Source organism: Fusarium venenatum (genome assembly GCF_020744135.1).
Source record: "Fusarium venenatum strain MPI-CAGE-CH-0201 chromosome Unknown EDB82scaffold_1, whole genome shotgun sequence".
Taxonomy (NCBI): domain Eukaryota; kingdom Fungi; phylum Ascomycota; class Sordariomycetes; order Hypocreales; family Nectriaceae; genus Fusarium; species Fusarium venenatum.
In genome coordinates, this window is record NW_027072129.1 from 10,494,898 (window position 1) to 10,511,012 (window position 16,115).

The 16,115-nt window shown below is 47.9% G+C and overlaps 5 protein-coding genes across 5 annotated transcripts; 3 read left to right on the forward strand and 2 right to left on the reverse strand.

The window, feature by feature from the left end:
• Positions 1-14: 14 nt before the first annotated feature.
• Positions 15-1,255, reverse strand: EDB82DRAFT_492959 (uncharacterized protein). Its single transcript, XM_025733998.2, has 4 exons — positions 887-1,255; positions 547-785; positions 248-460; positions 15-192 (listed from the first exon to the last, which is right to left on the reverse strand). The coding sequence occupies exons 1-3, from the start codon at positions 1,004-1,006 to the stop codon at positions 322-324; spliced, it is 498 nt and encodes a 165-aa protein (XP_025587764.1). The 5' UTR covers positions 1,007-1,255; the 3' UTR covers positions 15-192; positions 248-321.
• Positions 1,256-5,009: 3,754 nt separating this feature from the next.
• Positions 5,010-5,339, forward strand: EDB82DRAFT_522170 (uncharacterized protein; the record flags this gene model as incomplete). Its single annotated transcript, XM_025733976.1, has 1 exon — positions 5,010-5,339. One exon carries the CDS (start codon positions 5,010-5,012, stop codon positions 5,337-5,339), a length of 330 nt encoding a protein of 109 aa, XP_025587762.1.
• Positions 5,340-6,744: 1,405 nt separating this feature from the next.
• Positions 6,745-8,375, forward strand: EDB82DRAFT_111131 (uncharacterized protein). The gene has a single exon (XM_025733965.2). It carries the CDS (start codon positions 6,930-6,932, stop codon positions 8,181-8,183), a length of 1,254 nt encoding a protein of 417 aa, XP_025587761.2. The 5' UTR covers positions 6,745-6,929; the 3' UTR covers positions 8,184-8,375.
• A 3,594-nt stretch (positions 8,376-11,969) lies between these two features.
• EDB82DRAFT_492975 (uncharacterized protein) lies at positions 11,970-14,018 on the forward strand. The gene is made up of 3 exons (XM_025733943.2): positions 11,970-12,668; positions 12,784-12,949; positions 13,011-14,018. Exons 1-3 carry the CDS (start codon positions 12,401-12,403, stop codon positions 13,816-13,818), a joined length of 1,242 nt encoding a protein of 413 aa, XP_025587759.1. The 5' UTR covers positions 11,970-12,400; the 3' UTR covers positions 13,819-14,018.
• Positions 14,019-16,105, reverse strand: EDB82DRAFT_492978 (uncharacterized protein). The gene has a single exon (XM_025733932.2). It carries the CDS (start codon positions 15,742-15,744, stop codon positions 14,131-14,133), a length of 1,614 nt encoding a protein of 537 aa, XP_025587758.1. The 5' UTR covers positions 15,745-16,105; the 3' UTR covers positions 14,019-14,130.
• Positions 16,106-16,115: the final 10 nt, after the last annotated feature.

The following is a 16,115-nucleotide window of genomic DNA, read 5'->3' on the forward strand; positions in this document are numbered from 1 at the left end:
GCCCCATGCCCTTCCATTCGGAAACAGTATCCCCGGGATGAGAAGGAGTCCTCAGGGAGGGTGTCAGAAAAATTGACCGCTGGAAACATAAGAGACGAAATTATTAGGTCAGCTTTTGGCTCTTAGACCACGACCTTAGGCCACTCATTTTTATACCCTAAGACTTAGTAGGCCGTTTTTTTCTGCTACCCGCTGGGGGTGATACAGGTTAAAACGGCAGACAACCACTTTGGCAAGCACAGCTTACTGAATCGAGTAGGTGTACTTGGTGACTCAATGAAAAATGAATTCAAGTATCAATTCACGTCTAGTGTACATCCCTTATTCCTGCTTCTGTGCCAACTTGGCCGCTTTTCGCTCCTCCTCCTTGAGGTGCTGTTGTCGGTAGTGCTCAACAACGTAGTCCATGTTGGCAAGATGACCAGCAATGTGGTTTCGGTTAGCATACGAAGAGATTGCCCTGTTTGCATAGTTAGCAATTGATCTTGCTGGGACGTTGCTACCGTCTTGGAGGGTTCCCAAATATTGGCAGGTGGGATGACGAACTCGGGGTATGCAACATCGACGAATCGGTGCTTGTTGCCGCCGTTCTCGAAAAGGTTTCGGTCGTATCCAGCCTGCTCCATGGCCTTGGTGTGAAGAGCGTTGATTTCCTCCCAGTCCTTGCTGCGCGAAGTGTACTTGTTGATGAAGTTGAGGATTGAAGATTGCTCGCCCTCGGCGGGAACAAACTGGTAAATGAGAACGGAGCCGAAGAAACCGCTGACAGCGAGGAGAGATCCGGTCTGTAAACTAGCATCAGTTTCCGTTTTTTAGTTCGGCTTCATCCATCGGCCTTATTGAGCGGCGCGATGCCAATGATGCAGTATGTTTTGACTCGACGTACGCTGAACGACTCGTTAACTTCGGCGGCCTTGTGGTGAGCGTGGGCGTCGGAGGCGTAGGTTCGTGCTGTTCGCTGCAGCTGTCGAGCCACGAAGGCTGCCCTTTGTCGTGCGACGAACATGTTGGGCGAATTGGGCAGCGTTCAATTGAGCAATCGGTCGTGAGGGTCTCGTGAGAAGAAGCCGCACCCAGATCAACCAGGTGAGGTCGTCGCCAGTCCACGGGTGTTTACGTAAGGCACTTGTTATTGTGGGCCAATTAAATAGCAGATGTTTACCATTTATCTCTCCACCATAGAAGTTCACTATAAGAGTAGGGACAGACAGGGTAGAGGAATTGACTTCTGAGATCTGGGTTACAAAAATAAAATAATATGAGATTGAAGTCCTTTGTAGCAAAAACTTGCTTGATCATTTTGTTTATTTCAGTCTTTCGCAATTAAGTTTCTGATTACCTGAAGATTCATAAGGGGCATGACTGTTACCTCACAGATTGTCAGTGAGTCGCCATAGATGCATCAGCTGGAAGCATAAGAGACGAAATTAGTAGACCAGTTTATGCTACTTAGGCCACACTTCTTAGACTACTTATTTTTGTATCCTAAGACTTAAGAGGCCAACATTTGTGCTACCCAGTAGAAATAACATTGGTCTTAACCTTGACAAATCATTCTAACAATATGTTGTGCCTATTGTATCGCCGTACTCTGCGATTCACTGTCACTCTTTTTCAGCCTAATCAAAGAACGCCAGGGGCAACGTTCATGTTGTTGTGATAGCAAACGTATCATCAGTGCTTGGGTTGTGAAAGGTACTCTGACTTGACCAAGAGAACAACCACAACTTCATGATCCATCAAAGTTGAGTATTCCACGTGGAAAAACATCAAAAGTGAGATACAGGAGGGCTATTTTCTTAGCACATATAGGAACAACATTGGTCGTTAACTTCTTGATAATGAGGTTTGGGTCATGAACGGATGTCCTCCGACCCGCCACTGCTTACCCGGGAGTGCGTACTCCGCCCGCTCTGCCAGCTATTAAGAACCTGGACCAGATCTGGCTCCCATAAACAGCATGGTAAGATAAGAGCGATCCCTATTCGAGAGAAAGAGATACTAGTCTCGATGTTTTTGATGATGTACCTGAGTAGATCGAGTCCCAGTCACTCACTCGAAGTTGACCACCGACAACGTTTACTGATCACCTCATTACGAAAACAGAAGCATGACGGTGGCCAACAAGAACCTCTCCTTTGACAATAGCAAAAACTAATATGCAAGGAACTCGAATTGTTAGATGCCTTGTTTTCTGGAGAGCTTTTCGTCAGAAGTGGCTGGAGCTACCATAAGGTTCAGATGATCACCACGGCTAACCCAAACTGTGCTGGATGCGCCTCGTCGGGGCTTTTTGTAGCGACGGGACGGCGACAACATCCAGGGCGACTCGAGCCATTGCATCCGGAATGGCGCTGCCGTGGTTTGTTTCGTGGAAAATAGAGAGTTCAACGCTGACGAGTTCTAAATCGCAACAGCCCAACAAAAGAGTAGAGTTTATGCCACACATAACCGGACCGCTGCAGCGCCTACCCAATGCAGAGTCCAACTCATGAGCTATAGCTATACACGCCTGGATCAGGAGGAGGTTATCGTGGACTTTCACGCCCTGAACTCTATGGAGCCAGCGAAGCATCCACAAGAATTTGGGATATCTCACCGTGCCCGCAGTGGAGGCCTTAATCTTCCCCATCCGTCCAAATTGAGCTCGTTAAATCACATTGCGACCTCAGAGAGGACCAACCTCGGAAAGAAGTCTATGCAAAGGGCTGGTCTGGAACTCTGGAAGGATGACGAAGGAGGTGCAACAAAGATTGCGGCGTCTTGACCAAATGACATTCTGTTGCTTTGGCGCCATGCAGGACCAAATCACAGCAGGGTGCAGTATCGGAGATGGCCAGTCTAACCAATATTTGATCCATACCGGTAAGGCTTGGTTCAGGTCGATGCTTTTCCTGATGACGGCTGGGGAAGCCTCTCAAGGTATCAACAGAGTGGACATCAGGTATAGCAATCAGCTGAGAGACATGCTCTTTTGTGAAACATGATCGAGGTACGAATTACATGATGGGCGGCGATATTGGGCCGGTGATTTACGTCGCAATGAGAACCGCATGCGAGCAGGAGCAGTGTTGATGGATGTTGGCCGAATGTCTAGAAGATTCATGTACAGTCAAGACGAGACACAGATACAAATATGCAGACCAAAAGGGACTTTCCCCTGTCTCACGTCGACTCTACATCATCCCGTGTGTTTGACAGGCAGCAAGGCACAAACATCCCGGCAGCAAACCACAGTGCTCAAGACGCCCTTTTCCTTGCATTACATAGCCATGACAAGACGGCACTGTGCTGATATCGATCGTTATCTGTTCAAAGTTCATCATGATGAGCCATGACGCGGAAAAGCTTGATGTAGTTTCCCATCGTCAGGCCATTGCTGATAAGAAGTATGAAATTTCCATGTGATATTGAGAAACAATGCACATAAAATAGGTGGTACTCTGTTTCTGGTCTGGTTTGGTTATGCGCGCAAGAGGCAAAAACTCCAATTCCCATCGCGAAACAAAATGCCAAGGTTTGGAGTGCGCGCCAAGTTGAATTATCCATGTAGAGCCCCGCGACAAGAAACCCCAGGAATGGGTTAAAAAGAGGGGAAAGGATACGAACTGCCCAGTAGTTTTACGCCTTGACTACCATAATTTTCTTCTTCCTTTTGTCTCATCAGGTAAAGAAGAAAAAGGTAACAGAATAGCCGCTGATATCCTTTCGTCCATGTCCTCCCTTGTAAAAGTGCCTCACAGTGATTGCACATCCTTGCAGTAGTTACAGAGCCAAGGTTACCTCGGTGGTCGTACTTTGGCAATCCATTAGTCAAAGCCCTGGGAGCCCCAGAGATTGTTCTTTCTCAAGGTGTTCGCAGACTGTCCAATGCGGGGAAGCTCTTTTTTTTCTGGTCACGGATGCATCGTGTCTAGTGGTTAATTGGGTAAAAGACAACACACGTTTTCAGAGAAAGCAAAAAGTCTCGGCTTTGATGGAACTTCATGTTGGCCAAGCTGACTATTTTTCTTCTATCTGAGCCACTCCCTTGTCAGCACAGTGTTTTTGAGGCCCGACCTCTTGTTCTATTCGGTTCTTGCTATCCATTTGTAGGTAGGTGTCTACATGCTCTGCTGCGCTGGCCCTGTATCAAACATCACACACCCATTCATTTACTCAGTGATTCTCCATTGTAACGACTATTCTCTTATTTGATAGGAGCAACTGGTTTGTGCTTCCCCAATTTGTTCCGAATATTCCCTTTGAATAAATAAAAAAAGGGTCATATGATGGCGTGCTGTAGTCACACACACACACTATACTCCCACAGACTGTGTCTCTCTCACTTTCAGATTCATACTGTACACTCACTCATTCGCCATCCAGATGCTAGCTACCTAATCCTCTCCCTGTTTAAAGGAAAAGCCTAACTTTGCTATTTCTACCGGCTATCATCATCTACCACTCCCTTCCTACGCGCGTCATTAAACTGTCACTCATCGACTTTTAAACGCCAAAGATACATAATCTGACATGACATTTGTCAAAGGCTTAAAAGGAACCGAGAACCCCCTAATAAGCTTGTCTGTTTCTTCTTGTTTGTTTGGTTAGATAAACTCGATCACATTTTGGATATACATTTTGTCTACATACCTCTTCCACCCATAACCTATCCATGCCTGAGATACGTCCAAGCCTCCCTCAGCAATATCAACAACTGCGCCCCGACCCGCTTACGTTGTCAATACACAGCGAGGCCTCATTATATTTACTTTACAAAAGTCAATAACCAGGCTCTTAAACGTTTCGACATTCTTCTCTTTGGCTTCCAGGCTTTACTACTATACATATCACGTCCTACCCACCCACCTCTCTACTATATCTCGCCAGTACCTCCACACATCTACTCTACTACATATACCTATCCCTCTTATACTGTATAGCTCTATACCGTGTTATCCTCTCTTACATATTATCACCTTCATACCCTCGTACATACTCACTGTACAACCACAACCTCCATCAATATGTGCCATACCGTAATTGCCCAGCGGATGTGCAAGGATTGCCGCCACAGCCTAGGCGAGACGGTCATCGATTTCACACGCTGTGCTCGTAAATGCTCGAGCCCTTTCTACTGCCTTACCCCTGAGCCTCAGATGGAGCTGTGTAACCTTTGTGCCACAACGTCGACACTGTCTACACCGGTACTCGCACCACATGCTCTTGAGGACACAACCACTGCAGCCGCAGCAGCAGCAGCCGCATCGGCCGGCACGAGACTTTACCATCATTCGATTGGAAAGACAGTGGCCTATCCAGGACCTGGAGTAGTCCGCCACACTGCGGCCCACTAGAAGTTTGCGACAAACCATGACAAAATGGTTACGATTACCGACATTAAGGGCGTTCATTTGTGTAATATTTTGAAACAGGGAAATTGAAACGACGAAACGAAATTTGACCAAAAAAAGGCGTGTTTGGGAAACGACAGGTATGATACGGGCAACCGACAGAGGGTCAAGGGCGCATTCGGACAGCATTCATCAATGCTTTGCTTTGCTTTACTTCATTTCATTTCATTTTCGTATCACTTTACTCCATTCCATATGTAATGTCACTCAGACACGAAACCCCGGTGAGGACCACTCTACTGGAATGAGGGAACCACAGGCCTGGTCAATGGTACCAAGAACTGGGGGTTATTAGGGTTCTTTTCTTTTTCCAAGATGACATATGTACAATCGTTGATAACAACAAATTGAATATATACCCGAAAACAAAAGCAAAGAAAGAAACCTAAGAAGACTGTGATAGGTAAATCCCCTCTGTGAAATCGGTTCTATTCGCCTAAGAAAACGAGGTAATGTGGTTGAGCGGGCGGATGTCCGGCTGGTGTTCCGCTCCCGTCCCGCTAATTAAAGCACCTATCGAAAGCAAGATAGGCTCCTAAGATAGGGCAAGTCAACTCAGCGACCCCAGACATTGGATGCATGTCCATACCTCAGCTCCAATTTCCCCGAGTACAGATACGACTTCTCTTCACATCCAAGTCGCGCAAGCCCAGCTATATTTGGTGACCAAGATGCATGTATATGTGCGTCCCAAACACAATTTGAAACACCCAAATTAGCAGTGACGCTTTCTTTCTTTTCTCTTCTTTTCTCTTCTTTCCTCTTCTCTTAGCTGACCTAAAGAGACACACACAGTGTAGCAGCTGCCACTACTCGTTCACTGACCGAATCACGAACAGTCACAATCTCACTCAACCACAACCATTCACAATTTTGCGATTCAAATTTCAACACAAGCCGCTGTTGCACCAAAGGAAGCAGCACATGGGCCATTGTCCTCATGACTCGGACAAGGAAGCACTTGGTTCAGGTAGCAAGGGGGAGGGTTACCTGAGATGTGAATTAGTGCATTTCAGAGTCAAGTCAAGTCAAGTCAAGTCAAGTCAAGTCAAGTCAGGTCAGGTCAGGTCAGGTCAGGTTGAGAGTATGAACCAAATAAGATGGATGTATCCCCGTCCGCACCTCCCCAGACAGACGATCGATGTTGCTCGTCCTGCATCGTGAAGGACTTGCCCGATTGATTGATTCCTTCACCGAGGCGACAATTTAAAATAAAATAAAAAGGCAGCGACCACCCGAGGCTGCGGTTCACGGACCAGACCCGATTGCAGGTGTCATCCTTCCATGGGTACTCGCTCATCTTCATTCATCCATGCAAGCGCAAACGGAATTTTGAATTTTTTTCTTCGCAACTGCCTACCTCACAAGTCGCGACGCCTTCACAACGCCTTTGCAACGTAAAGTTTGCGCCTTCCTCTTCTCTGACCTCAGCGAATAACTGTTTGTGTCATCCCCTGGATCCTTCTCTCATTTGAGTTCCTGCCATCTATCCGTCTGGTCCATTGTTAAAACTCCTTCTCCAAGCCTCTCGCCATGGCTTCAGAAAAGTTAGCACATACATCGCTTCCGGTGACATCTTCATCAAGACCAAAACCATCACTACACTGTGAACACATCTACCGAAATCATTCCCCGAATTCATCGTCTATCAATCCATCCACTACCAGCCCAGCAGATACTATGGACTCATTATACTTTCCTATCTCTTACGCCAATAAGTATGAATGGAGCCTGCCTAACGATGTCCGTCGTTTATTCATTGATGGCGTCGACGAGCTCGTGGGTCTCGTACCAGAGCATTTCGCCGAAGCCATGACCTGGCATCGTGACATCTTCTCTCTCCCACCTCCTGCTTTTGAAGGCTGCTCTCATCGCATAATAATCATTCGTACCGATTTTCTACCATTCGAGGGCGGCCTCCCTGTTACTAGGACTTGCAGAGATCCCCTAAAATGCTGCGAGCTTGCTCTCGAAAGGCTCGCCTTCGACAATTGCCGAAAATTTCCCTCGCTGTCCAAATGGGCAGCCACCGACTTTGAAGAGCGAGAATACTCGCCAGTGCACATGTTTACCCACGGCCTACGAGGTATGCGAATTCCGACGCCTTTGAGAGGGTTTCTCGGGATCCTCACGGTTGGGGTACACCTCAACGTTTATGGCAGGGACCGTACGACCAACGAGTACCGCATCTGGGTCGCAAAACGTGCCATTGGTCACAAATATAGCTACTCCGGGATGCTGGACCAGATCGTTGCCGGAGGCATGGACATGGAAGACCGAATCAAGCATTGGATGGCCCCCTTTAAAACACTGACTCGTGAGGCCAAAGAGGAGACGGGCCTCGAAATCGAGAAACTGGGCCAAAAAGTGTTTGCGCCTGGCACCGATACAGAGCCAGGGAGAGAAATTGGCAGGGTTGTCAGAGCTTCGTGGGTCAGTTTTTTCGACAAAAAGGATCGGAAAGCAGGCAAACACGACGAAGGCCAGCTTGAACCTGGTGTTAGAATCATCTATGACCTCGAACTCATAAACGACTTTTGCCCACAAGGAAACGAGCCTAGCATCGAAAAGATCATGCCTATGAATGTGTCGCAAGTGAAGGAGAGCCTGTTGGAGAAGGGCAAATGGAAGCCGAACTGCGGGCTTGTGATGCTGGACTTCTTGGTGCGCCACCGACTTGCTAATGTGCAAACCGACATTCATTTCCCCGAAATCGTGAGAGACTTGCGCCCAGATTTGCCCTTTAAATTTGCCGACCGATGGAACGAGTGCAGAATCGGGTGGTAGTGAAAGCAAGAGAAAGATGAGACGGGAATGGGAATGAGGGATAAAAAAGTTAGTTATTCTAGACACACTCTCCGGTTATGATGTTCTGCATCCTCAGATGAAGCCTCGAGTTTCTACCACCTCTTAGCCTGTATTCTACAATAGGGTGACCTCTTCTAATGAGATGAGTCTATACGATAAGAATAATAAGAGAGATTTTTCGGAATACGCCTTGCCTAAAGCTAGTTATACACTTTCAAGATGGGCCTCAGGGTATTATCAGAAAAACTGACCGATGGGTATAAGAGACGAGACTAGTAGGTCAGTTTCTGCTCCTTAGACTAGAGTTCTTAGACTACTTATTTTTATATCCCAAGACTTAGGAGGATAACTTTTCTGTTACTTACTAGATATGTAAAATTAGCCAAGAAAGGCTGTTGGTCCATTCCTCAGATTTGTCGCTCACTGGCAATTCAATACACAACCGGTAAGAAGACTGGCCAGAAATCGACAACCGCGAGGGAAGAGCCATGGCAAGGGACAAGATCCTCCGTCTCAGAGAGGCTCTTCCTATAAGCCTTGAGATCGCAATCGCCATCCAAGGAGCTTGGGATGTCCTCGTGACGGACGAGAGGACGCTCGAGACGTGAGTGAAATAGCCGCCTCTGCGGTTTTTCTAAATTTGGACCGGGATCGTGTCATCCTATATGGAGTTGCATTGAGAAGTGTGTAGTGGTGGAACGTCTGATGGTAGGGTGTTATCTGGGCTGGTAAAGCATCTCAATGATAAGTGGTTGTTGAGTGACTCTTTGTCGTGTTTGGTGGAGTCTTACCTACCTACTTGCTCGCTTGTTTGTGTGGTCTTTGGATGTAGGTGACGATTTGGAGACTTGAAGAAACACTTGTTCCTTTAAAAGTTGTCTGGCTCGTTGGGAGAGTCAACTTGATTCGGTGATAGTACTATGTATGGTATGGTATGGCTGGCATAATGAGCTCTATGATGGCACTTATCTCGGGAACAGCAGAAACTTTGTGATAACTACTAGACTTGGAGTATAGAAAACGAATGATGAGCAAATCTCAGAAGGCATAAAGTGACTGTATTATTTTATCTCTAGGGCATGCAGTATCAAGATTCAGATGACGGTTGGTGTTGAAGAATATTGTGACCGTCCATCCACTTACAAGACTGGTCAGGGGATAAATAGACTAATTTCTAAGCTCATATCCACTCAATTGATTCCCCGCTCGGCAAGACAAAACTGGGCTCAGACGGTTGATTAAGGGTCCTGGAGTGTGTTGTCATGCGGAGGCTCCGTGGGAATTAATTCGTGATGATAGGAGAGAGGACTGGTAAACGTAGTAGTGTACATAACTCAACTTTGAGTTGGCGTCTTGACCACTCCAGTTAGCTGAGTTTATTATCTCATGAACTATCGACAAGGCGTTTTTCGTCCTTTATTTTTTAGACTGTTGTCCCACCACTCGGGTAGTGTACCTTACTTAAAATGAAATTTAGTGTCATATAGCTGGGTTTTTTTTTGGTGGCTTGCTGCTGGTGACAAGCCAAGACTTCAAGGCTGAATCCCAATGGCCAACTAGAGATGCAGCAGATGAATACCGAAGATTGACTACCGTGTTCTAGGCCGTGACTGTCATTAATTGTTTTCTATTTACAGAAATCAGATGATATCAGTAGCCATCACCAACTTTACAGAGTACAGGGCAAATAAATTCGCAACTTTATCTCTGCCTGCCGTATAAACTGAATATTTCCGCACTAGATAAACATATTCCGCCCGGCTACTTACAAGATCCAGAGATCTTCGCTCCTGATTCTCACTTGTATCCACCCATCGACAATCTTATCCCATCTCAACGACAGCACTATCGGAACACCCCTGCTTGCGATTGAATGTACAGGTACCATCCAGATTCGCCTATTACCTCGCTCCCTTGTCACCGATGAGAATCCTCGCAGAGACCGTTTGCCCAATAATGGAGACGCTAGCCTGCCCAAGTTTCTAGTGGCACGAGGTGACACCATCATAAGGCTAGTTCCTGTCGAGCGCTAGGAGCCATGCCAACAAATTTCCCCTAACTACGAGAAACGGTAGCCATAATGTAGTTGAAATGAAACCCGTCGCGAGCTATTTATCAGTGTCAGATTTTAGCAGCAACCAGCCTTCCTCAATGCTCTTAGGCGATTGAGTCTACAATCTTTGCTTTCAAGGACGGACGATCTGCCACTCGCCGAGTTGAGTTGCCCTGCCCTAAGTGGTCAATCGAGTGTAGAGGTCTCAGGAATCCAACGGCCCACACGCAACAATATGGGGTGCTTCCATCTTTTTGCGAGCGGTGAATACAATACAGGAGTCAAAATACCATCCATCAAATACATGAGAGAACAATGCGGATCACCTCTACGGCAATCCGTTAAGCCCGTGATTAAATACAGCACAGCACAATCAACCTTCTGCCGATTAAGTATCAAGCTTATAAGTTGGTCCCCATGCATCTTGATGTTGCCGGAACTACATCCCTCTCTGGTCACCTGTGCGAGGACCAGTCACGAGCTCAGCGTATCCGGCACCGGCGATCTGTGCCAGAAAGCCAAACAAAATTACGGAAACGCTGGAGACCGCACTAGACATGGCGAGCTCAATCCTAGGTGTGCATGCATGGGAGTTGCATTACAAACCATTGCAGGCCAAGACCATCACTTACAACAAACCCCAGATTCCCGTTGCACTTGATCAACGGAAATGCTTCTGTTCATGTTAGATGACTACGTTCCTGAGTTATGGGACAACCATGCGCAAAAAGGCAAGTGGCTTGAGCCACCAAAATCCAACTGTTCTTGACCTGACGATCTGGAGGAGAGCGAAATTCTGTAAGCGCTGATCATGAGGGAACTTGAGAATGTACTTCCCAATCGTACTGAGCTGTCCCCTGTACCCTCCTCTGAGCAATATTGCATTGTGCAGTAACTACAGGACGCCACTATGAGCTGGTTCGAGAACGCAGCCTCATGCACCTCCCAGAAACGATACAGACCATCCCAACAGCACACTGCAACGTAACCGTGGGAAAATTCAAGGAATAGCATTGCTTTGGCCATGGCACAGCCTTGACAAAATGCAGCCTAGCAGTTATCCCGTTTCCCGCCTTCTGCATATCACTGGTGCGTTCGATATTGTCTCAAGTCTAGAGACAAACAAAGAGGGGCGCCCATCCAAGCCCAACCTAGGAAGGCTGGCGGTCCGTTTGACAACGGATGAGAAATGCAGGACAGCGTAGTACCGGTACAAGTGAGCCCATGCTCTTCGCTGCGGAGTTATCGTTAGATAGCTCCACCACCAAAGATTGTCGGTCACACTTCATTCGATCCGTAGACGAGATCTTGTCGGACTTACACAGCGACGGGACGTTTTATCACACAAGCCGTCCTCATCATGTCTGACAGCGATGCGTTTGTTACTACAGATGCTCCGCTAATTCTAATTATGGAAGTGTCAAGAATAACTAGCAAAACTCTAGAGAATGAGTTTTCTGTCACTACTAAAAATTGAGTTGTTTCTTTGGGGGCTGAGTCTGTAAAAGGCTGGATGGTAGCCAGCAGACCATTCCTTGTCGACTCTCTCAATTCGAGCAGGGGTCTATTCAGCTCGACGCACTAGAGATTCCTCATACCAATGAGAGTCATCCAACGGCGCCACTAGCTTGAGATCGTGTTGGAGCGGACAGGGGCTGTGGATTTGGAGCATTCAGAAAGCAGAGAGAGGTCCCCTTGTGGCCATTGATCTCGTTTAGCGTCCTCTGGGGTCCCCTGCGGTACTGGACGCTGCTTGTAGCACTTCCTGTGTAGGTCGAGATGGCCTGTCAGCCTCCTCGGGCCCGAAAACGCCCAAGTGCAGCCCAGACACAAGAGAGAGTCAAAACCCCCATTGACCCCTGCGTTGGCACTGCCTTTCTCTTCTCAAACCACTTCTTTTTGTTGTTCTATCCGAGTTAATTCTGGCTTCTACTTGGAAACAAGTCTGAATAGCTTCACTTGTATCGAGGGGTATAGACCCACTTACACCAGGACATACCTATACAACGAACCTCATCCTCGCTCCCAGAAGAGTATCAATCCGCCACTGCCGAAAGGAAGAAGGAAGCGGTGGGATTCGAATACATACAAAACACCTTGAAGTCGCCATCGATTCAAAATAACCATACGATATCGAACGACGATGCATCGCTCCGCTGTTCTACTTGCCCTTGGGGTTCTCAGCTCACCAGCCGCCGCCGGTTGGCTCAAGTCAGACCAAGAAGTGTCATGGGAACCTCCTCGCCAGACAGGCATCTACGGCCCTGAAGCTGGCGAACAAGCTAATATCGCCTTGGGATGGAGTCCTGTACCAACAGAGGCCCCCCAGCTTGCTGGTGCCATGGACTTGAAGTTTGCCATGGGAAAGAGAGACCTAGCACCCATGACCTGCGGTTTCGGTAAAGCAGGAAGTGAGTTGAACCCTGTTCTAACAGAGCGCATCGGCAACTATCAAAAACACTCGTTGAAAGAAGCTATGAACTCTACTTGCAAAGGATTGATTTGCTAACAGCATGATCTCAATAGATTCCTTCACATGTATTTCCAGTGTCGCCACTTGCAGTTATTCTAACGGTTGGATTGGGTGCTGTGAAACTGGCCGGGCTTGCAAGTCAGTGAAGACATCTTGCGTTCCTTATACTGAATCTGCTTCTGTGTGTGCTTTCCTCGAGGACTTTCACACTCTTTGCTGGTATGTTCCCTAAAAAAAAAAACTCCCTGATGAAACCGATTTGTTTCTAATCTCATATCAGTGATGCGACTGCTAAGTACTGCCACACCTGGGTCGGTACCACAACTGGAGACCCCTACACGATCCTCGCCTGTGATTCTACCTCGGGTAGCTCTGCACTTCTATTCTCCGATCCTTTGGCTACCGGTGATTCGAGCACCACTAAAAGTGATGCATCGACTACGAAAGATGCCTCTGCGACCACAGACGACTCCGCTACCACAGTAACCGAAAGTTCCGCATCAGCGACAGAATCTGAAAAGAAAGATGACGACAAGGGCGCCCCTGTCGGCGCTATTGCTGGTGGTGTTGTTGGCGGCGTCGCTGCTCTTGCTCTGGTCGGTCTGGCTGCTTTCCTGCTTTTCCGCCGTCGCAAGAAGAATGCCGCAGCTGCAGCAGCTGGTAGCAGCCCGCAAAACCCTCCTGCGATGGCCCAGCACCCTCAGAGCCCAGGAGCCGGCTACGTTCCTTCTTCGCCTTCAAATGCTACATATCCTTCAGGCGTGCCTTCAAACTTCCAAGGCTACCAGCAGCCATACGACCCTTCATTGGCTTCTCCATACGGACAACCCCAAGGTTATCAGCAACCTGGTTACGGCGGCTACTCTCCCCAGCCTCAGGGATATGTCCAGCCATTCGGCCAGCAAGGTCAATATCCTGCTCAGTATGGCGCTGGAGGTTATGGAGCACCTCCATCCACTTCGCCTCCTCCAGGACACTTCACACCTAGCCCGGGTCCTAACAAGGACGGCCACGAGACTCCTCAGGCTCAAGAGTTGCCCGCTGTTCAACCAATTGGAAATGAGGGCAACCGCGCTGAGCTTAGCTAGAAGTCTTGATTGACATGACGGGAGTAAAAGGAGTTTCATTTCTGGATGAGTGGGAATTTTCAAGGCAAAGACTATTTGGACATATAGGTGGAATTTCAAGGCGATTCAACAACTGCATGGCCAATCGATTGCACGAACTTTTGTTTTACTTTATATGGCAGACCTAATTGGGTTATTTCACTGATGAATTCAAAATATGATAATGCCTCAATCTATACCTGCTAAATGAACTAATTTGTGATGACTTATCCTGATGAACTTGTCCAATAATCTCGACCCGCGAAACGTACATCATCATAGCTAAGGCAATGCTTATACATGTCCGTTCAGCTCCAATTGCTTTCCAAGAGCCTTGTCCCACCATTGTTCCCAGTCAAGGACCTTTTGGCCGAGTCTCGCTTCCTCAGCTGCAAAGACCATGGCGTGGCTTCGCAAAACTTCATCGAGAGTGCATCCAATAAACTCATCCTGCGCACGAGGAGCTTCCCAGCCATGATTCTTGACACGATCACACGCCATGACAAACTGACGTGTGAGGCCCAAATCTCCTCCACCATGACCAAGGTCTTCAACACGGGGATGATAAGTCTTTGTTTCGCCTGTGTTGAAGTCGTCAACTACGATGCGTCGCGAGTCGGCGTAGACCTCGCCGTGCTCGCCATAAAAGTGGGAGTACCGCTCGCAGATCTTGGTCGTTTGGGCAACCATGTGCAGAGTCGCTGTCTTTGCCGGCTGAGTAGATTCGGGCCAGGTTATTGTGACAAATTGGTCGTCACAAACATTGTTATCTGCTTCAAAGACGCAACGGCCGAACCAGTTCCGGGACTGGATTTCGGACTTGGGCGTCGACTCGCCATAGTCTTCCTCAAGGGTCTTCATGAGGAGCTCCTCTCTTTGTTCTTGGGATCGGTAGTCCTCGATATCATGGACAACGATACTGACGGGCCATCGAGTGTTGCCGGACTGCAGCCCCTTGAGCTTTGGGCCAAGGTAAATGTTCTTTGCCGAGAACTTGCAGCCTTCGTCTCCAAGGGGGCACTTTGTGCAGTTTGTTGCGGACCCTGCTGCCTTGGGTTTTCTACTCTTCTTGAACAGATGAAGGCCGCCTGATGAAGACACCGTCGCAGGAATATGAGGCTCTCCCTGTCCCGCCTTTTCTGGAGAGCAGAGCAGCCAGAGCAACAAGTCGATGTCATGACAACTCTTTGTCAGCAGCGACGGGGCAGTGGTGTTCTCATTACGCCAGTTTCCTCTAACGTATGAATGAGAGAAGTGCCAGTAGCCTACAGGTTCAGTGTGAACTACACTTGATATATCGCCAATGACACGGTCCTCGACGAGGAGTTTGCGCAGCATGATGTTGTGAGGGCTGTAGCGCAGTACGTGACCTATAGAGAATACCTTTGAAGACTGGTAGGGCCGCATGGCTTTGTACATGTCGACGCAGTCTTGAAGAGAGCAGGCGAGAGGCTTCTCGCACATGATGTGTAATTCAAGCGGCGCAAGGCCAACGATAACCTCACGATGCATCTCGTCGAGAACGCAAACAAAGACACCGTCGACACCTTCTGGGACATTCTCATCTCCCGCAGCAGCCCTCTTTCGGCGATCTTGCTCGTATGCGAGAAAGTCTTTCCAGTCATGGAACGATTGGCCTTCTTTTGGGGAACCATTGCCCCAGATGTGATCCCGGCCAAGGGACTCGCGCTTGAACTTGAGGGGTTCAGCAACAGCGGCGACTATACCGTTGGAGACGCTGTCAATGGCAGCAGCGTAGTTTTGTCCTCGAGATCCGGCCCCTATTATGAGGAAGCGAGGTGGTGTCTCGGACGTTTCTGGCTTGGGAGGTGGTTGGGGCTGTGACTTTGTGTCTCCATTTTGGTCCGTTGAGAGCTTTGACAAGAGGTTGTTCACTAGTGTCGACATGATGTAAGTATTGAGATTGTATAGGTAGTGTATTCGATTCAATGTGACGTTTGATATTTTACGAGTTGAAAGAGGCAAGTTAAATATCTTTCTTGGGGGTCAAGTTGAGTAGAATGCCTGATGCCACAGACACTCCAAGACACCACTTTGGAGTATGATTGGTAGATAGCCAGGCAGCGAGATTATACAACTAGGCAACAATAGATCTGAAATAGAAGAGATATAATGTCGTAGAACGTAACATTCAGTCGTCGTTGTTACAATGATTTTCGTATATCGTGTTGTAGATGTTGATGGTAACCAATGAGGTAGAACGTATTAATACATACAACGTCCCAGCGCATTGATTCACTGTCTACCCTTACCTACGT

Excerpts from the sequence above, each read along its gene's own strand:
- EDB82DRAFT_492959 (XM_025733998.2), bottom strand. The coding sequence starts at position 1,006 with ATGTTCGTCGCACGACAAAGGGCAGCCTTCGTGGCTCGACAGCTGCAG. Across the intron at positions 786-886 it reads AAGTTAACGAGTCGTTCAGC|ACCGGATCTCTCCTCGCTGT; the intron begins GTACGTCGAGTC and ends GCTAGTTTACAG. Across the intron at positions 461-546 it reads GTCGATGTTGCATACCCCGA|GGCAATCTCTTCGTATGCTA; the intron begins GTTCGTCATCCC and ends CTATGCAAACAG.
- EDB82DRAFT_492975 (XM_025733943.2), top strand. The coding sequence starts at position 12,401 with ATGCATCGCTCCGCTGTTCTACTTGCCCTTGGGGTTCTCAGCTCACCA. Across the intron at positions 12,669-12,783 it reads CGGTTTCGGTAAAGCAGGAA|ATTCCTTCACATGTATTTCC; the intron begins GTGAGTTGAACC and ends TGATCTCAATAG. Across the intron at positions 12,950-13,010 it reads GACTTTCACACTCTTTGCTG|TGATGCGACTGCTAAGTACT; the intron begins GTATGTTCCCTA and ends ATCTCATATCAG.
- EDB82DRAFT_492978 (XM_025733932.2), bottom strand. The coding sequence starts at position 15,744 with ATGTCGACACTAGTGAACAACCTCTTGTCAAAGCTCTCAACGGACCAA.
- EDB82DRAFT_111131 (XM_025733965.2), top strand. The coding sequence starts at position 6,930 with ATGGCTTCAGAAAAGTTAGCACATACATCGCTTCCGGTGACATCTTCA.